At 45.6% G+C, this 21983-nt stretch overlaps 1 protein-coding gene across 1 annotated transcript in view; it reads right to left on the reverse strand.

The window, feature by feature from the left end:
* LOC139557110 (voltage-dependent L-type calcium channel subunit alpha-1D-like) overlaps positions 1-21983 on the reverse strand; it is a 92664-nt gene that overhangs the window by 42518 nt on the left and 28163 nt on the right. The window contains exons 4-7 of the mRNA XM_071371482.1: positions 12573-12712; positions 12013-12152; positions 11560-11712; positions 9461-9657 (exon numbers count right to left, since the gene is read on the reverse strand). Of these exons, the coding sequence (XP_071227583.1) occupies positions 9461-9657; positions 11560-11712; positions 12013-12152; positions 12573-12712 (630 nt within the window). The remainder of the gene's footprint in view (positions 1-9460; positions 9658-11559; positions 11713-12012; positions 12153-12572; positions 12713-21983) is intronic.

Consider the following 21983-nt stretch of genomic DNA (forward strand, 5'->3'; position numbering starts at 1 on the left):
GATATGGTTCTCAATCAGAGACAGGTGTTAGTCGTTGTCTCTGATTGGGAACCATATTTAGGTAGCCTGTTTTGTCATTGTGGGTTGTGGGTGATTGTCTATGTTAGTTGATGTTGCATGTCTGCACTCGGTTTCATTAGCGTCACGGTCGTTTGTTATTTTGTTTAGTTTGTATAGTTTAAGTGTTCTTCGTTTAATAAATAGAATGGATTCACATCACGCTGCGTTTTGGTCCTCCTCTCTTTCTCCCAAAGAAGATCGTGACAGAATCACCCACCACCAAAGGACCAAGCAGCATGGTAACGGGCAGCAGCAGCAGCAGCAGCGGTCAAAAGCTCGAGAGGAATGGACATGGGAGGACATTCTAGACGGCAAGGGATGCTACACATGGGAGGAGATTCTGGCTGGAAGGGATCGCCTTCCATGGGAACAGGTGAAGGCAGCTCGGAGAGCGGAGGCAGTAGGAAATTGGAACCGGCGTTACGAGGGAACACGGCTGGCAAGGAAGCCCAAGAGGCAGCCCCAAAAATGTATTTGGGTGGGGAACACGGGGAGTGTGGCTAAGCCAGGTAGGAGACCTGAGCCAACTCCCCGTGCTTACCTTGGAGAGAGAGGGACCGGGCAGGCACCGTGTTATGCCGTGAGGCGCACGGTGTCCCCGGTGAGCAGGCATAGCCCGGTGCGGTACATAGCAGCGCCTCGTATCGGCCGGGCTAGAGTGGGCATCGAGCCAGGTGCCATGAAGCCGGCTCAACGCATCTGGTCTCCAGTGCGTCTCCTCGGGCCGGGGTACATGGCACCAGCCCTACGCATGGTGTCCCCGGTTCGCCAGCACAGCTCAGTGCGGCCTATTCCACCTCACCGCACTGGCTTGGCTACGGGGAGCATTCAGCCAGGTAGGGTTGGGCAAGTTCGGTGCTCAAGACCTGCAGTGCGCCTCCATGGTCCGGTCTATCTGGTGCCACCTCCACGCACCAGCCCTCTGGTGGCAGCCCCCCGCACCAGGCTGTCCCTGTCTCCTCACTACAGGTGCTCCCGTCTGTCCAGCGCCGCCAGAGTCTCCCGTCTGTCCAGCGCCGCCAGGGTCTCCCGTCTGTCCAGCGCCGCCAGGGTCTCCCGTCTGTCCAGCGCCGCCAGGGTCTCCCGTCTGTCCAGCGCCGCCAGGGTCTCCCGTCTGTCCAGCGCCGCCAGGGTCTCCCGTCTGTCCAGCGCCGCCAGGGTCTCCCGTCTGTCCAGCTCCGCCAGGGTCTCCCGTCTGTCCAGCTCCGCCTGAGCCGCCCGTCCGTCCTGAGCCGCCAGAGCCGCCCGTCTGTCCTGAGCCGCCAGAGCCGCCCGTCTGTCCTGAGCCGCCAGAGCCGCCCGTCTGTCCTGAGCCGCCAGAGCCGCCCGTCTGTCCTGAGCCGCCAGAGCCGCCCGTCTGTCCTGAGCCGCCAGAGCCGCCCGTCTGTCCTGAGCCGCCAGAGCCGCCCGTCTGTCCTGAGCCGCCAGAGCCGCCTGCCAGTCAAGGGCCGCCAGAGCCGCCCGCCAGTCAGGAGCCGCCAGAGCCGCCCGCCAGTCAGGAGCCGCCAGAGCCGCCCGCCAGTCAGGAGCTGCCCCTCAGTCCGGAGCTGCCCCTCAGTCCGGAGCTGCCCCTCAGTCCAGAGGCGCCTCTCAGTCCAGTGGGGCCCTTTATTAGGGTTCCCAGTCCAAGGTCGGCGGGGAGGGTCGCCGCTCAAAAGAGGTTACGGAAGCGGGCAATAACTATGGTGGAGTGGGGTCCACGTCCCGCGCCAGAGCCGCCACCACGGACAGATGCCCACCCAGACCCTCCCCTATAGGTTTAGGTTTTGCGGCAGGGCTGTCACGCCCTGACCATAATTTGCTTTGTATGTTTTATGTTTTGTTTGGTCAGGGTGTGATCTGAGTGGGCATTCTATGTTTGTCTAGTTTTCTGTTTCTGTGTTTGGCCTGATATGGTTCTCAATCAGAGACAGGTGTTAGTCGTTGTCTCGAATTGGGAACCATATTTAGGTAGCCTGTTTTGTCATTGTGGGTTGTGGGTGATTGTCTATGTTAGTTGATGTTGCATGTCTGCACTCGGTTTCATTATAGCGTCACAGTCGTTTGTTATTTTGTATAGTTTGTATAGTTTGTTTAAGTGTTCTTCGTTTAATAAATAGAAGAATGGATTCACATCACGCTGCGTTTTGGTCCTCCTCTCTTTCTCCCAAAGAAGATCGTGACATATTGACTGCATGTTCGTTTATTCCATGTGTAACTCTGTGTTGTTGTTTGTGTCGCACTGCTTTGCTTTATCTTGGCCAGGTCGCAGTTGTAAATGAGAACTTGTTCTCAACTAGCCTACCTGATTAAACAAAGGTGAAATAAAAATGTAAAACATCCGAAGCTAGAAAAAGGCATCTGCCATTCAACTGTATTAGGGCAAGTTTTGGAGTGACAGTGGAATTAACCAATCTCATTTTGACTTAATGGGTGGGACCATTTTTACAAAAACATATGGAAACTTCTGCCTTGAAGGCCAACAGGTCATTGTGCAATAGCGAGCATTCGTTTTCCCACGGTCTAGCTAGCAAGCTTTTGTTGTTGGCTAGTTTGCAGCAGGTGTTATCAAAGATGATGTCGTTGCTAATTTGTTAGCTTCTCCCTTTTCAAGAATAACTTTCAAAAAAGAAGGTACGTTTCAAATGATCATCATCTGGTGAATGGAACTGTGTTTTTTTTACTGCAGCGCGCTTGAAAAATAACTTGTGTGTGAAACATTGTTGGATTTAAAGTGGAACTGAAAGCATTTTAGCAACATGAAATCATATTAAAATATGATCATATACACCCACAGGATGAATATGACACTTAAAAAAAAAAATCTGACAAGCTTTAGATATATTTATTTTCACGTTTTCATAAATTCTTAGAATGTTTGGGAAATACGTATACTAAGGCATTTGTGAAAACTCTATAGCAATATACTGTAGAGTGGTAAAGCGGCCATGCGTTTGGCCAACTAATAGACACTGCAAGAAATAAAACTGAATAAAAACATCTGTCTTGTCCAGGACCGGAGTCTACACAGACTGGTGCACCATAGCTACAGTAGGCCTTTATACAAACAAGCCATTTGCTACAGGGCCTGCCATCATTCACTTTGAACTGGACTGTGTGTTTACAGGCAGTTGCAACAGCGCGACTTTAGATCATTAGAACGCATTCGCCAAAAACCTCAAAATACACCTGAATGGATTTCTGCAGATATGTAAACACCACGGGGGTCCAATTGCATTGGGAAATGTACAGTCCTATTGATAAAACCATGAAAATGTAGGCTCTCTCCCCCTCAGTTATGCACATCAACAACTAATGCTAGCCAGGGCAAGATAAGCTAAAATCTAACAAAGGAAACATTAGATAAACCTTCTCAAAGTTTTTCAGCTTGTTGGCCGTCAACATTGCACTGATTAACAATGGGGAATTGTAGCCTCCTCGTCCTTCTGCAGCTTTACTGCCAATGCATGCTTGTCCCAACCAAGCACCCAAGCTAAATGGCTAAAGTTGGCTAACTAGCTATTTCCAGACAAATGAGAGAACACCTCATTGTGACCATTTTACTCGCCGTAGCAGAGCTGGTTTGGCTGTTTACATGTTATCTAGAGCGTTCTTGACTAACTATTACTTTTTTTGCCTACGATTACTGACACCGGTCATATTCAGCAGGTGTTGCGTGTTCGTAAATTCATCAGTTGTTCTGCACTCTGGCACACTCCGACAAGAGTGCTCTGAAATCAGAGTAGATAGCCAGAGTGAATTTGTGAAACGCAAGAGATATGCCAGCTGTATAACAGTCATTCAGGTTCTTGCTAGTTTACCAAATTACATCTGTTATCTCTAGCTTTGTATAGCCACCGAAAAACGATATGAGGGGGAAAAGTCAGTCACTCACCAACTTCTCCAATGACATAACATGACATCCTCCTAGCAGCTAGCACAGATCTAGGGAAGGGTGCCAAAAAATGGCTGCAGCATTGAAGGTCCCCAAGAACACAGTGGCCTCCGTCATTCTTAAATGGAAGAAGTTTGGAACCACCAAGACTCTCTTCCTAGATCTGGCTGCCTGACCAAACTGAGCAATCGGGGGAGAAGCGCCTTGGTCTGGGAGTTGATCAAGAATCCGAAGGTCACTCTGACGGAGCTCCAGAGTTCCTCTGTGGAGATGGGAGAACCTTCCAGAAGGACAAGCATCTCTGCAGTACTCCACCAATCAGGCCTTTATGGTAGAGTGGCCAGACGGAAGACACTCCTCAGTAAAAAGGCACATGACAGCCCGCTTGGAGTTTGCCAAAATGCAGCTGAAGGACTCTCAGGCCATGAGAAACAAGATTCTCTGGTCTGATGAAACCAAGATTGAACTCTTTGGCCTGAATGCCAAGTGTCACGTCTGGATAAAAACCTGGCACCATCCCTACGGTGAAGGATGGTTGTGGCAGCATCATGCTGTGGGGATGTTTTTCAGCGGCAGGGACTGGGAGACTAGTCAGGATAGAGGGAAAGATAAACGGAGCAAAGTACATAGAGATCCTTGATGAAAGCCTGCTCCATAGCGCTCAGGATCTCAGACTGGGGTGAAGGTTCACCCTCCAACAGGGCAACAACCCTAAGCACACAGCCAAGACAACGCAGGAGTGGCTATTGGACAAGTCTCTGAATGTCATTGGGTGGCCCAGCCAGAGTCCGGACTTGAACCCGATCAAACAACTCTGGAGAGACCTGAACATAGCTGTGCGGTGAAGCTCCCCATCCAAGCCGGACAGAGCTAGAGAGGATCTGCAGAGAAGAATGGGACAAACTTCCCAAATAAAGGTGTGCCAAGCTTGTAGTGTCACACCTAAGAAGACTTGACGTGGAAATCGCTGCCAAAGGTGTTTCAACAAATTACTGAGTAAAGGGTCTGAGTACTTATGTAAATGTGACGTTTCAATGTTAAATTTGCCCTTGGTAGTTTGATTGTTTTGAAATTCCCAGCCTTAGTTACATTCGTTTGTTTATGTCCAGAATATTGAGTCATTGAAACTGAAGCAGTGCATCCAGAATGGAGCCAGAATGGAGCCTGAACAATGTACCAGGCCAGTTGTGATTTACAACCTGATAGCAACTTTTTTTGGACTACCAAGAAATGTATTGGTGGATTATATGAATCATGCATTGAACTGCATCCATCTATTCTGCCAACTGCCTTAATGTACGTCATGGAACGTTGAGTCAAATATAACCTATTTTTAAAACTAAAGTTGGTTTTGTAGCATAAACTGGGAATTTGATATTCTTTACTGATATTATGATTGTCTGTTTGTTTCATATCTGCAAAGTAGTTAAAGCGATGTCAGTTCCACTTGAAACTATAGGTCAATGGTGTCACACCCTGACCTTAGAGATCCTTTTTATGTCTCTATTTTGGTTTGGTCAGGGTGTGATTTGTGTGGGCATTCTATGTTCTGTATTTCTATGTTTTGTATTTCTTTGTTTCTGGCCGAGTGTGGTTCCCAATCAGAGGCAGCTGTCTATCGTTGTCTCTGATTGGGGATCATATTTAGGCTGCCCTTTTCCCTTCTTCTGTGTGGGATCTTGTTCTTTGTTTGTGTGCAGGGAGTTTGCACATTGAAGCTGTTCGGTCGTTGTATTCTTTATTGTTTTGTCCTGTTTTAGTTTCACTTCGTGATTAAATTATGTGGAACTCTAAGAACGCTGAGCCTTGGTCTCTTCCTTCTGATGACACCTGTTACAAATTGTTACTTTGGGGGCTAAATGTGAAATGTGTTTTGCAATAGGAAGTAATAGCTGTACATTTTGATAGGGAAATGCTTAATGGTTGTGTTTTTGTATTCTTATGATTGGGACCTACTGGCTGATAATGTCAGAGTTTATGGACTGCTTATCCTTTAACATCATGCTGTGTGTGACCGCTGTCTTTCCATTGGCCCTATGTAGTGGTGTAGTGGTGCCTGGATTAGTGGGTATACTCACATTTTGCCAAAAACGGCCTGCCCAGCAAAGGAAAGGCACCCTGTGTGAAAATTCCTATCTTTTCCTATGTTTTTTTTAATGAGTTTTCTTATAGGTTTTTCAGATTATCACTCTCAAAATCCCTTAAACCACATCAATCTGATTGGGTGGGTCCGTCCATCTCTACGCCCCTGAAGCAAACAGTGCACGATGACAATTGCACATCACAAATAGTCTACTAACCAACACTTCGGACTAAACTCTTTCAATACCTGGTTTGCATACCCATTGTTGCCTTAGTTAGAATTTACTGGTAGATCTCATAAGTTGAAACGTCATTTCAACCCTACCAGCTACCGATGCCATTCTTCTGTGAGCTGCTACATGCCAAAACCAGGTGTGAGCTGCAGACTCTTGCTGCCTGCAGATGATATTCCTCTGAAACTAGGCTGTGTGCAGTGCCCATGTGAATATATTTCACTGTGCTTTGCAATTGTGTAGGCTACTTTGTGCATCATTTCTCTACTGTACTGTAATTGATAAATTGTGTACCTCCACAACACTACTTTGATACGCATCAGTAGGGATTACGAAGTGTGTATAAGCAATGCCCGCTGCTTGGGGTCATTGTCCATTTGGAAGACCCATTTGAGACCAAGCTTTAACTTCCTGACTGATGTCTTGAGATGTTGCTTCATTATATCCACATCATTTTCCTCCCTCATGATGCCATCTATTTTGTGAAGTGCACCAGTGCCTCCTGCAGCAAAGCACCCCCACAACATGATGCTGTCACTCCCGTGCTTCACGGTTGGGATGGTGTTCTTTGGCTTGCAAGCCTCCCCCTTTTTCCTCCAAACATAACAATAGTCATTATGGCCAAACAATTCTATTTTTGTTTCATCAGACAAGAGGACATTTCTCCAAAAGTACTATCTTTGTCCCAATGTGCAGTTGCAAACCGTAGTCTGGCGGTTTTGGAGCAGTGGCTTCTTCCTTGCTGAGCAGCCTTTTCAGGTTATGTCGATATAGGACTTGTTTTACTGTGGATATAGGTAATTTTGTACCTGTTTCCTCCAGCATCTTCACAAGGTCCTTTGCTGTTGTTCTGGGATTTATTTGCACTTTTCGCACCAAAGTATGTTCATCTCTAGGAGACAGAACGCGTCTCCTTCCTGAGCGGTATGACGGCTACGTGGTCCCATGGTGTTTATACTTGCGTACTATTGTTTGTACAGATGAACGTGGTACCTTCAGGCGTTTGGAAATTGCTCCCAAGGATGAACCAGACTTGTGGAGGTCAACAATTATTTTCTGAGGTCTTGGCTGATTTCTTTTGATTTTCCCATGATGTCAAGCAAGGAGGCACTGAGTTTGAAGGTAGGCCTTGAAATTCATCCACAGGTACACCTCCAATTGACTCAAATTATGTCAATTAGCCTATTAGAAGCTTCTAAAGCCATGACATAATTTTCTAAGTCAACTTAGTGTATGTAAACCTCTGACCGACTGGAATTGTGATACAGTGAATTATAAGTGAAATAATCTGTCTGTAAACAATTGTTGGAAAAATGACTTGTGTCATGCACAAAGTAGATATCTTAACCAACTTGCCAAAACTATAGTTTGTTAACAAGAAGTTTGTGGAGTGGTTTAAAAACGAGTTTTAATGACTCCAACCTAAGTGTATGTAAACTTCCGACTTCAACTGTATATTTAATTGCGCAACAAATGTATTTAGGGTGTCAGACTCATATACTGTATTTCAATGCAAATTCAGGGGCACTACTGAAATATTTTGGAGCACCCTCTGGCACCGGACAGGATCAGGAGCCATCTACCTCCTCAGCCACACAGGCCTCTTCAGAAATTATCTTGGAGCCTCAGGATGAGGAGCCATCCACCTCCTCAGTCACACAGGTGTCTTCACAAATGTTGTCTGAGCCTGAGGATGAGGATGAAGAACCATTTGCTTCTCCCCAGCAGGATTCTTCAGGTGTATTTGTGCGCACGTGTGTATGTGTGTGTGGGTAAACGCACATGTGTCTGTGTGCATCCCCTGCATAACATAAACAAAATAAATAATAATATTTTTTTACTCAGCTGGTCTCGGGAAGAAATTACAAGTCCTAACTGTCCGAGGCCTCACTGTCCGAGGTCCCACGAGACTTCCCGTAGGTGTAGTTCGGATGAGTTTGGGAAGTAAATGAGTGAAATGTGTGTCCTGCATCCGAACATACAGGAACAAGGGGGAAATAGATAGCTACAGCTAACTAGCTAGTGTGGTATTCATCTCACCTTCTACATATTGCGGTGGCGTGGCAACAGGATTTCCCCTAAACCGCAATGCGGGTGAAACCAGCAGTCAGTACTTCTCCCTCCATGCTAGCTAGCACCCATGCTTGGTGGGACTGGCTCCTCAGACTGGCTCGGCCAGACATCGGCTCCGCGGAAGATCCACTTATCTTCGTCTCCGAAGGACTTTGCCAGAACAGTCCCAACTTTATCGCTGTTTAGATACTGGTAAGCTTCTGAGCTTCTGAGAGTTTCCATAGCCTGACCATCAACAGCAAGAGAGTCAATGATATATGCGTATATTTTGGCTCACTTTATGGACGGCCACAGACGGTTTCATATCAGTATCCCAGCCAGTGATGAGTCCTTCTGGGTAGGGTACTGTTTGTCCGTCTCCTCTCATAAATTGACTTTGGGAATATTTCCACTTTATACTTTGGGGATCCATCCCAGTCTTAACTTGTATTAGTAGTATTATTGCAGTTGTTGATTCCGTTAACAAAATGAATGCCGAAATATGCTATTGACAGGGTTTCTAGTGGCGCGCATATGAATTATGATAATGCACGACCGCGGGGGAAGTTGTATCCATAGTTTCCGCCTTTCTCTTCCGTGTTTTAAAAACCTTCGAACATGAGGTGGATAACTGCCAATCTCATCTCCCCATTCCTCCTCCGTGTTCTGTTCCCTCTCAATCCCTTTCATGTCTGTCGAGTGGCTGCATCTCTCTTCCGCTTCCAATGTCACCTTCACCCCATTCATGGCTTCATTAGCACGGCATCACCATAGTAACTGGTACATGAACGAGAAGAGAGGACAGTACCGATAGAGAGGGAGGGAGAGTCATTTGGCGGAGAGAGAAAAGGAGGGAGAGATGGAGTAGAGACGCAGGGGGAGGGATAAGAGAGGGAGAGATAAGCGGAGGAAAGAGAAAGGGAGGTAGAGATTGGGCAGAGAGGTAGGGTACAGACACGGGTTAAGGAGAGAGGGAGAGATAGGTGGGAGGTCAGAGAGGGGAGGGGGAGTATGTTTGTGTACATTATTTCTGCAAGTTGGATTTGAGTGGAGCTCATCCAGTGTTAGCGATGAAGCTAAGCTAACACTGTTGAAACCTCTGTGTCATTGTAAGTAGAGTTAGCTTGCTAGCAAGGTGTTGTTCATAAAGCAGCCTCACCCAGTACAGAACATCAGTCCAGCCCTCCATGGTGATACACTGGAAAACAGTGAGCATGGCAAACAGGAAGTTGTCAAAGTTGGTGATGCCACCATTGGGGCCGTGCCATCCTTCCCTACACACAGTCCCATTCATCCTGCACTGGCGCCCATGGCCTGACACCGCACACGGAACAGGCTCCTCCTCTGCCAGAATACCTTCAGTGCATATAGAGAAAGGGAGAGAAAGATAAAGGCAGGATGTAAGGCCGGAAAATACCTTAGTAAACAATGACGCATGGCATCAGATGCATGATATCAGAGTGTGTTTGTCATATGAGAATATCAAATACGTCCTGTGGTGTAAAAAGGCACTGGGAAGCACAGAAAAGTGTGGCTTTATGTAGCTTTGCTTACATACTCTTGTTTACGGATACACATTCAATAGGTATAGTGTACATGTATACAGTGTTAACACATAATTCTCATAGCACACTAGCTCATCACAGATACTCTCACACACACACACACACACACACACACCCCCGCCACCACACGCCACAGTCCCTAACTCTCTGCTGATGTTGCATATACAGTGCCTTGCAAAAGTATTCACCCCCCTTGGCGTTTTTCCTATTTTGTTGCATTACAATCTGTAATTTAAATGGAATTTTATTTGGATTTCATGTAATGGACATACACAAAATAGTCCAAATTGGTGAAGTGAAATTTAAAAAATTACCTGTTTCAGACAAGTGGTGCGTGCATATGTATTCACCCCCTTTGCTACGAAGCCCCTAAATAAGATCATTATGCACCCAATTACCTTCAGAAGTCACATAATTAGTTAAATAAAGTCCACCTGTTTGCAATCTAAGTGCCACATGATCTGTGACATGATCTCAGTATATATACACCTGTTCTGAAAGGCCCCAGAGTCTGTAACACCACAAAGCAAGGGGCACCATGAAGACCAAGGAGCTCTCCAAACAGGTCAGGGACAAAGTTGTGGAGAAGTACAGATCAGGGTTGGGTTATAAAAAAATATCAGAAACTTTGAACATCCCACGGAGCACCGTTAAATCCATTATTAAAAAATGGAAAGAATATGGCACCACAACAAACCTGCCAAGAGAGGGCCGCCCACCAAAACTCACAGACCAGGCAAGGAGGGCATTAATCAGAAAGGAAACAAAAAGACCAAAGATAACCCTGAAGGAGCTGTAAAGTATAGGACCACTTTAAGTCGTACACTCCACAGAGATGGGCTTTACGTAAGAGTGGGCAGAAAAATATAAGCAAACATGTTTGGTGTTCACCAAAAGGTATGTGGGAGACTCCCCAAACATGTGGAAGAAGGTACTCTGGTCAGATGAGACTAAAATTGAGCGTTTTGGCCATCAAGGGAAAACGCTATGTCTGGCGCAAACCCAACACCTCTCATCACCCCGAGAACACCATTCCCACAGTGAAGCATGGTGGTGGCAGCATCATGCTGTGGGGATGTTTTTCATCAGCAGGGACTGGGAAACTCGGATTAAAGCAAGCAGAGATCTGGGTCTACTCTGCCCTGCATTGCACTGCTGCTTCTCAACCACCACAAGGATGTAACCAAACAAGCCAACAAAGAGAGAGAGCGCAATACGTACACACTTACGTCATGCCGCCCATAAGCTCCCCGCTATAAGGCCACCTTATCGTAGACGAGTAACACAGGAGTAATGGAACAACGTCATCTAGCTTCCATGTTTCATACAGATCCCTCTGATTGACTGCAAGCGACATTTATTGTATATTCATTGATATTCAGGGGTAAGTACTAGAATAAGGGTCATGATTGTCAGCAGAGATCGTTGAAATATGGAAACAGAGCTGATTCCAACCTGTGAGCGACTGGAATCTTAGGGTCTGTACAGACAGATAATTCACATTCTTCAAAAACGTATTGAGACTATTGTTTTTTAATGGGGGTCATACATGCACGTACTACAGACGCACAGCAGGGGGGGCGATCGGTAACCTAAGCCTGTCTTTTTTTATGCAGTACTGACATGCATCTAAAGCTGGGAAAAGTTTAAGTAACGGACCGAGACAGGCCGGTTACGGGACGCAGGCCCTTACCGGTGCCCACCAGGTAGCAGGTGGCGTGCATCTTGCCGATGAAGAGTTCGAGGCCGATGATGGCGTAGATGATGATGACGAAGAGGACGAGCAGAGCGATGTGGAGCAGAGGAACCATGGCTTTAATGATGGAGTTCAACACTACCTGTAAACCTAGAGACATGGAGAGAGAAGGGTCAGACACACACACACACACACACACACACAAGATGGAAGCTGGGACAGTGTAAAGCTATGAAGACATCCATTTAATATAGTATATTATGAGGAACTCATTCAGTATTTGTATACATTATGTCCAGATAGATTTCAGCCTGTATTGGCCGCTATATGGGTATCAATAAAACTTGAGATTGAGCTTGAACTAGAATCAGAAACGCAGATCGATTACTACATAATGATGCATCTCTAGAGTCTAAATGTATTAAATGTTCTGGTGCCATGGCGACTCACTGGGTACTCCTGAGACAAGGCGGAGGGGGCGGAGCACCCGGAACGCTCGGAGGGCCTTGACATCGAAGCCTCCCGGTTTACCCCCCTGGCCCCCGGCATCACCCTCTTTGGTTATCACCTCCAGAACTACACTGAACAACCTGCGGAGAGAGGGAGGAAAGGGGGAGGGGGAGAGAGAGATCACAGAGATCACACAGAGATACAGATGACATCATCGTAAAATACAGCCCTGAGTCAAAAGGCTTTCTGAGCTCTCTGGTGACAGAGCTCTGATTTATCTTAGTGGTCTTTTCTGGGCCATACTGTTGTGTGTGTGTGTGTGTGTGTGTGTGTGTGTGTGTGTGTGTGTGTGTGTGTGTGTGTGTGTGTGTGTGTGTGTGTGTGTGTGTGTGTGTGTGTGTGTGTGTGTGTGTGTGTGTGTGTGTGTGTGTGTGTGTGTGTGTGTGTGTGTGTGTGTGTGTGTGTGTGTGTGTGTGTGTGTGTGTGTGTGTGTGTGTGTGTGAATTACTCTATGACTCTGTCTTGGGAGAGCCATTGAATTAAACAGTGGTAGTACTCACCCTACTATGACAATGACAAAATCCAGCATGTTCCATCCGTTTCTTACGTAGGAGTTCTGGTGCATGACTAAACCATACGCTATGATCTTCAGAAAGGTCTCTATAGTAAAAATGATTAGGAAGGCATATTCTACTGTTTCCTGTGGGGAGGGAGGGAAGGAGAGGGGGGAGGAGAGAGAGAGAGAGAGAGAGGGCCATTAAACATCAAGGATGTGCATAATAAATACAACAACAAACACTCTTCAAGAAGAAGAAGTCTGATTGGTTCATTGTGCAGTAAGCAGGCAGTAATGGTTGAGCCAACAGGGTTAAACTGTGCGAGATCATCATTCACCAACACCTGGCCCAGAGCAGGGACTTGATCAATGATGAGGATTCAGTGACAGTGGTGGAGGATAGAATATTCCAGAAACAACAGACTGTTGGGGAAAAGAAAGAAAGTGACAAAACAGGTTGCTAATCCAGTTCGACAGATAAAAGGTCTGTGAAAACAACATTCAATTAATTCATTGGATGATTGATGATCATAATCTCAATTTTTTTCCCATCATGCCTGGTGGTGCAGAGCCACACAGGCAGACGATTAGAAGGTGACAGGACGTGAGCTCTGGATTAGTGCGGCGGGAAGGAATAGCCTGAACAAAGTAGCCTGACTTGTGTAATCCTGAGGAGGAGAGCCTCTGAATTACTCAATTCCTCTACTTGGTCTTCATGTTGTTCACACCTGAGAAAAGTTGTTTTTGGGTCGACACATTGGCATTCTCTTTTTAAAAACCAACCTGCTGTGGTCTGGGAAAGCATTCGATCTCACTTCTAAACAAGCCTGTGGTCAGAATACACCTCTGTATACAAAGAACTGTGGGCACAAAACACACGTATTTCAGATCCAAAAGACAGCACAATGCACCCAGATCCCTACGATGCTGTGACGTGTCAACACTGTCAGCACAGCCTGCAAGCGAAGCAACACTTTTCCCCACCAACAACCCACATCTCAGTGAATTAATCGAAGGCGCACGAAGTCAACATTCGAAAACTGTCATCTCCCGTTCGTTGCGTAATGCAAATGTTACCAGGGTAACAGCATGAGTTTGACTTTTAACACCGATCAGAGAGCCTATCCCTGTATCTGGCAGAGATTCGCACATCATTCAAGGCCTCTGCTTTGTGATTCAGCAGCAGGCTTTAAAGAGCCATTAAGCCAGCCAGTCAAACTCAGCCTCTGTTTCTGGCCTCCGTGTTTTGAATCAGTACAGTACAGGACGCAATGCAGCCAGACAGACAGCAGACATTTTCACACGGATTAGCTAATGTAGAGTAATACAGAGATAGAACAGCTTGACCTGTTAGGATGCTAACGGGACAACAACGTAGGGACTGTCTAACGAATGGATAGGAAAAGCTGCTTTATAACGAAACAAGCAAGCTTTTGATTTGTGAATGTTTGTTTTTTGGTCACGGCTGACAAGTCAATGGTGTCCCCCTCCCAGACTGCAAAGAACCTTGGCGTGACCCTGGACAACACCCTGTTGTTCTCTGCAAACATCAACGCAGTGACTCACTCCTGCAGGTTCATGTGCTACAACATCTGTAAAGTAAGACCCTTACTCAGACAGGAAGCAGCGCCGGTCCTAATCCAGACTGTTGTCATCTCCCATTTAGACTACTGCAACTCTCTGTTGGCTGGGCTCCCTGCTTGTGCCATCAAACCCCTCCAATTTACCCAGAACGTCGCAGCCCGCCTGGTGTTCAAGTTCTCCCATGTCACCCTGCACACTCCATTGGCTTCCAGTTAAAGCTCGCATCATCTTCAAGACCCTGGTGCTTGCCTATGGAGCAGCAAGGGGAACTGCCCCTCCCTACCTTCAGGCTATGCTCAAACCCTACACCCCCAACATGAGCACTCCGTTCTGCCACCTCTGCTCTCGTGGCCCTCCCACCCCTACGTGAGGGCAGTTCCCACTCATCCCAGTCCAAGCTCTTCTCTGTCCTAGCACGCCAATGGTGGACTCAGCTTCCCCCTGAAGCTAGGACAACAGAGTCCCTGCCCGTCTTCCCGAAAACGTCTTCAACCCTACCTCTTCAAAGAGTTCCTAAAATGAGAAGCCTAAGTAGTGCTTATAAATAAACGTCAGCCGCCACACATCCAGTACATGAGAATACAACAGACACAGTCTCCAGTAGTCTGATGATGGCCCAGCATCTCCAAGTGACGACGCTACCTGCCTCACACTGATAAGAGCCGTGAACGCACACATTTGAACTGCTTGAATGTGTGTCCCCTTCCTCACTCATCTCCCCTTTGTTTGCTTTGGTCTAAAATGGCCCCTTTTTCAGTTCTGTCTACAGCTGACAAAGCAGACCTGCCCACTCCCTCTTTACAGCCATAATCACGTCTGAATGGAAGCACTTAGCCAAGCTCTGACGCTGTGGCAGCCACGGAGGCCATGTCCACCCCCGCTGCTGCCTTTGTGACCTTAAGTCACTGTGTGTGTGTTTGCGCGTGTGTGCGCGAGTGCGCAGAAGCTAGGCCTGAAGAGGAGCGATTGCAGCCAAGTGACAATAGAGACAGAATGCGTGTATTCAGTGGAGGGAGGAGAGAAGCAGCAGCTCTCTATTAGACAGCCATTGTGAACAGCCAGCCGACAGATGGAACATCAGCTAATAGAACGTCAGGGAGGGAGTGGAACAGCTAAGAATATGGAACATCCGCTATTAGTGACTAATGGAACAGCTGAAGATGGGAACACAAACACAACAGCCAGAACTGGACCTGTAGCTGATAGAGCTGCATCAAACAGAACAGATCCAGTGTGAGAACAGATCCAGTGTGAGAACAGTTCCAGTGTGAGAAAAGTTCCAGTGTGAGAACAGATCCAGTGTGAGAACAGATTCTGTGTGAGACTAGATCCAGTGTGAGACCAGATCCAGTGTGAGAACAGATCCAGTGTGAGAACAGATCCAGTGTGAGAAAAGTTCCAGTGTGAGAACAGATCCAGTGTGAGAACAGATCCAGTGTGAGAACAGATCCAGTGTGAGACCAGATCCAGTGTGAGAACAGATCCAGTGTGAGAACAGATCCAGTGTGAGAACAGATCCAGTGTGAGACCAGATCCAGTGTGAGAACAGATCCAGTGTGAGAACAGATCCAGTGTGAGAACAGATCCAGTGTGAGAGAGCCAGAGCGAAGTGATGATGAGGGGGTAACAAGAGGTTGAACTCTTCATCCATTGGTAGTGGATGAGCTGTTTCCCCTATACAATGTAAAGCACTTTGAACACTTGGAAAAGTGCTAGCTATGTGTGTGTATATACTGTAAATCCCATCCATCATCAATGGGTAGAGTGGAACAGTATCCTAAAATATGTCAGAAACAGGACCCTAGCAGCCACTGTGACTGACCAAATCACGGGATGAGAGAGACATGAACCAAACCACTGCCAAAGGAATACTTCAATGACTTCTGACTTAAGGACTGGTGGACCATAAGCGTTAAATCCCCACGTTTGGGTCCAACCCCAAACTGAAGTCGTTGATCCAGTCCACTAATCAAAGTCTCTGTAATGCTTTTGAATAGTCTGGGACTGGCCCTCATCAGTCTTAATACTCAGTAGGCTACGTCCTACTCAGCAAAGAGTAGGTTTTATGGGTTCTCATAGAGAACAATCTACACTGAGTGTACAAAACATTAAGAACACCTGCTCTTTCAATGACACAGACTGACCAGGTGAATCCAGGTGAAAGCTATGATCCCTTATTGAGGTCACCTGTTGAATCCACTTCAATCAGTGTAGATGAAGGGGAGGAGACGGGTTAAAGAAGGATTTCTAAGCCTTGAGACAATTAAGACATGGATTGTGTGTGTGTGCCATTCAGAGGCTGAATGGGCAAGACAACATATTTAAGTGCCTTTGAACAGGGTATCGTAGTAGGTGCCAGGAACATTGGTTTTGTAACAAGAACTGCAACACTTCTGGGTTTTTCACACTCAACAGTTTCCTGTGTGTATCAAGACTGTTCCACCACCCAAAGGACATCCAGCCAACTTGACACAACTGTGGGAAGCATTGGAGTCAACATGGGGCAGCAAGACCTTGCATAGTCCATGCCCCGACGAATTGAGGCTGTTCTGAGGGCAAAAAAAGTGTTTTGTACACTCAGTGTATATGCATTTAAGAATGTTTCATTTTGTCTCAATGTGAACATCATTTTATTTAGTACCTACTGTACAGTAGATGTGAGTGAACATGTAAACATGCAGCACACAAATATATATATATATATTTTTTGTTAGTTAGGTTAAATAGTGCCTGTAGTCTTTCTCTGACAGGTGGAGTCCTGAACCCATGGGACATGAAGAAGGAACACAGAGCCGACTCCCTCAGTGAACTCTCTCTGAACCCAAACTGCTCTGCTGCATCCAAATAAACCAATCTAAATTAAACTGAGGACTCAAATAAAACATGCAGTCCTTGTCATACAACATCTGAATGATTGATGCTGGAAACGATTTATTTTCTAAAAGAATCCTGCACAACAAACTAATGAAAAGGGACTGTTAATATACTTTCAATGGAGGAGAACAGAGCCTTTGGATAAGTGTGTGTGTCTCTCTACACAATTCCACCAGTGTCTGGAGTCTTGTTGGCTATCAGTGCAGGATGTTTGTCTTTTGATATGGAAGGAGAGGGAGCTCTCCTAGCATACAGTCCATAGCCCAGTCACCAGAACAGCAGAATGCCGCTTTCCATCAATACATGGCTTCCATAAGTGTCATTTCTCAAGGACAAGTGAGAGACTGAGGGAGAGTGAGAAAGTATATGCGTAAGTGTGAGAAAGAGACATAGGAAGAGTGAAGACAGACCGATAGTGAGAGAAAAAAAGAGTGAATGCGAGACGGAGGAGAGAGAGAAAGACTGGAGGAAGAAGAGCAGCAGTGTGAGACAGTGTGCTCCTCTTTCCACTGTAATCCTGTCTGTCACCCACCCACCCCCAGGCCTGAGCTGCTCAGATCACTCACCATGGTCCAGCCATGTACTCAGAATAACCTACCATCCCACCAAATATATCAATCACTCAACATGGCAAAATGGTGTTGACAGATTTAAACACCCAGACTGATGCCTGTCTGTCTGCAGATGGAAAGAGGTGGAGCCCACTACTGGGTAATCCTGGAAAGGTATTGGGGTTGGGGTCAGTTGAGTTTTCAATTCAATCAATCCATTAAGTGAATTGTTTGAAATTAAAGCTGAATTGACCCCAATCCGGACAGGTAGTCAAAGTATCTGAGGTATCCTCTTTTGAACTTTGGGTGTATGGGCTGGAGGCAGGCAGGGAGAGAGAGAGATAACACTGACACTGTATATGAATATGGGACACCAACTACATGGGTGGGCCAATCAAATTGATTCAGCTTAACTGAACATAGGGAGATACTGTGTTTAGTGTAATCAGCTGTGTGTACTGCGCAGCCTACAGGGTACCTATCACTGGGGGGGGGGCAGGTCACTGTGTTTTCTGCTCAGTCTGACTCTCTATTTCTCTCTCTCTCTCTCTCTCTCTCTCTCTCTCTCTCTCTCTCCCTTTCTCTGTGTTTCTGTGTGTTTGGGATCGATCATTTTGCAGGGTTGGGTGGACAGCGTCACGCATTACCTGCTAGATGGATCAGCTGGGAGCAGTGGTAGAGTGGTTGGCATACCAGAGAGGGTTTGTGCCATGCCATCTGAGCGTCTGACGCTGATCAGAGTGGACAGACCCAATGCCATTTGGATGAGCACAAACCACAACAACCTCCACCTTGGATCACATGGTACCTCCCGAATTGTCGGTGTCACATGATGACAACGTGACGTTAGTAGCAGAGACAGTAACTATTAGATCAAGTAGCCAATGGGCTTCTGGTGATGATAGCATCTCATTTATGGGTCATTGTGGACATTTGCTTTGAGGATGATGAATGATGAGATAAAGATAAAGTGTGTGTGTGTGTGCAGTGGCGGTTCTAGCTTGTATGGCTTCCTGGGCAAACCCCCACCCTTCAGCGCCCCCCAAACAAAACAAAAAAAACACCATTCTGCACTAATAGTAAATGTTTATTCGGATATTCGGAACAACACAAATAAATAATCATAACATTTAGACCTATATGAATATAAAAATATATACAAAAATAAGACTTATAAATATCAAAAAGAAGTAACAAAGACAAATAGAAACAAACTGTAGTATATAAATACAAAAAAAAAGAGAATTGAATTATTACCCTATTGCTAACAAAAACACACAAATAAAACTAAAATTACACAATTCCTATATCACACAAATACACAAATAGAATAACACACTTATAAAGAAGAGAACCTGATTATTACACTCTTGCACTTCAAACAAGAAACACACAAACTAAATTGCACAACTGCCATCTAAACCCTGACCTTCCTTGCCTTTCTTGACTCAAAGTCATCAATTGCATCATCATAAGAAATCTGCCCAGCAATTGCATGGTTAATACTGATGTCAGCAAGGCCACTAGGGCGTTCCTGTGACATGGTGGATGTCAGGTAGGATTTGATGAGCTTCAGCTTTGAAAAGATCCTCTCTGGTTCAGCTACGGTCACTGGAAGAGTAAGACAAATTCTGAGAGCAGTCCACAAATTTGGATACATTTCTGAGAGCTCCCCTTCGTGTACAAATATCAGCAGCTCAAGCAGGGTCATGGTCTTCGATGGCAAGTCAGGCAAGTTCTTCAGTTCCTGTGCAAGATCTCTGCCATCCAAGTCTGTGTTCTTTATATTGCAGTGTCATACTAAGGGCCTCACATTGTTCCGTCAGCTCCTCATTTGAGAGACATTGGAAGGTTGACAGCACTTCAAACTTCTCTCCCACATTTTCCAATGTGGAAAATCTTTCCTGAAGGGCCGAGGTTGCAGCATCAACGACGACATCGAAAAATGTGGACTTTGTGGACCTCAGCCTTTTTTGTTGTAGAACGGCCTCTACATTCATACCCTCGCAAATATCCTTGGCTGACGTTTTGTGTAGTCATAAAGCCTGTTGCCCTGTAGCTGCTGAGACCTCTCTCTGTCTTTCTGAGAAGACTGACTGCAACATACACATGCGTACTGGGAGACTGCATTAGCTTGCTCACATGTTGGATCTGGCTCAAGATGTCATACCACACCACTGTACAGATGCTGAAGCGGTATGATCCCACCTCCTCTGACAAGGACTGGGCCTCAATCTTTTTCACATGGTTTTTCACTTTGGTTTGATCCCTCACCTCAATCAGTGCCTCTCTCACCGCTGCTGCCTGATACATCAGTGGCTCGACACTCTTAACTTTACTCTCCCACCTCGTCTCAGTCCACATCTCTAAAGTGATGTCCACATGTTTTGAAGGTGGATGGCTCATCATTCTGTCCAGTGCCAGAGGGTGCTCCAAAATATTTCAGTAGTGACCCTGAATTTGCATTGAAATACAGTATATGAGTCTGACACCCTAAATACATTTGTTGGACAATTAAATATACAGTTGTAGTCGGAAGTTTACATACACTTAGGTTGGAGTCATTAAAACTCATTTTTCAATCATTCCACACATTTCTTGTTAACAAACTATAGTTTTGGCAAGTCGGTTGGGACATTTGTGCATGACACCAGTAATTTTTCCAACAATTGTTTGCAGACAGATTATTTCACTTATAATTCACTGTATCACAATTCCAGTCGGTCAGAGGTTTACATACACTAAGTTGACTATCCCTTTAAACAGCTTGGAAAATTCCAGAAAATGATGTCATGGCTTTAGAAGCTTCTGATAGGCTAATTGACATCATTTGAGTCAATTGGAGGTGTACCTGTGGATGAATTTCAAGGCCTACCTTCAAACTCAGTGTCTCTTTGCTTGACATCATGGGAAAATCAAAAGAAATCAGCCAAGACTTCAGAAAAAAATTGTATAAACACCATGGGACCACGCAGCCGTCATACCGCTCAGGAAGGAGACACGTTCGGTCTCCTAGAGATGAACGTACTTTGGTGCGAAAAGTGCAAATCAATCCCAGAACAACAGCAAAGGACCTTGTGAAGATGCTGGAGGAAACAGGTACAAAAGTATCTATATCCAAAGTAAAACGAGGCTTATATCGACATAACCTGAAAGGTCGCTCAGCAAGGAAGAAGCCACTGCTCCAAAACCGCCATACAAAAGCCAGACTACGATTTGCAACTGCACATGGGGACAAAGATCATACTTTTTGGAGAAATGTCCTCTGGTCTGATGAAACAAAAATAGAACTGTTTGCCCATAATGATCATCGTTGTGTTTGGAGGAAAAAGGGGGAAGAAGTCGAAGAACACCGTCCCAACCATGAAGCACGGGGGTGGCAGCATGATGTTGTGGGGGTGCTTTGCTGCAGGAGGGACTGGTGCACTTCACAAAATAGATGGAATCATGAGGCAGGAAAATTATGTGAATGTATTGAAGCAACATCTTAAGTCATCAGTCAGGAAGTTAAAGCTTGGTCGCAAATGGGTCTTCCAAATGGACAATGACCCCAAGCATACTTCCAAAGTTGTGGAAAAATAGCTTAAGGACAACAAAGTCAAGGTATTGGAGTGGCCATCACAAAGCCCTGACCTCAATCCCATAGAAAAGTTGTGGGCAGAACTGAAAAAGCATGTGTGAGCAAGGAGGCCTACAAACCTGACTCGGTTACACCAGCTCTGTCAGGAGGAATGGGCCAAAATTCACCCAACTTATTGTGGGAAGCTTGCGGAAGGCTACCCAAAACGTTTGACCCAAGTTAAACCATTTAAGGGCAATGCTACCAAATATTAATTGAGTGTATGTAAACTTCTGACCCACTGGGAATGTGATGAAAGAAATAAAACATGAAATAAATAATTCTCTCTACTATTATTCTGACATTTCACATTCTTAAAATAAAGTGGTGATCCTAACTGACCTAAGAATCAAATCAAATCAAATGTATTTATATAGCACTTCTTACATCAGCTGATATCTCAAAGTGCTGTACAGAAACCCAGCCTAAAACCCCAAACAGCAAGCAATGCAGGTGTAGAAGCACGGTGGCTAGGAAAAACTCCCTAGAAAGGCCAAGACAGGGAATTTTTACTAGGATTAAATGTCAGGGATTGTGAAAAATGTAAACTTCCGACTTCAACTGTACATGTCATTATGCACAGTTTATCAAACTTTCAGAATAGGAAACAAATAAATCACACGACCTCTTTGGCTAATTCTAGGCATAAGACACCCCAAAAGACTCAATATATCACAAAAGATACAAAATATCAGCATAATATAGAGGTCATTTAAGTTAGCCTACAGCATTGGAAATTCCCCTTACTGAGCTCAGGACCTAGTCAATGCAATCACAGAAAACCTTT

Source organism: Salvelinus alpinus, chromosome 28, assembly GCF_045679555.1.
Source record: "Salvelinus alpinus chromosome 28, SLU_Salpinus.1, whole genome shotgun sequence".
In the NCBI taxonomy this organism is placed as follows: domain Eukaryota; kingdom Metazoa; phylum Chordata; class Actinopteri; order Salmoniformes; family Salmonidae; genus Salvelinus; species Salvelinus alpinus.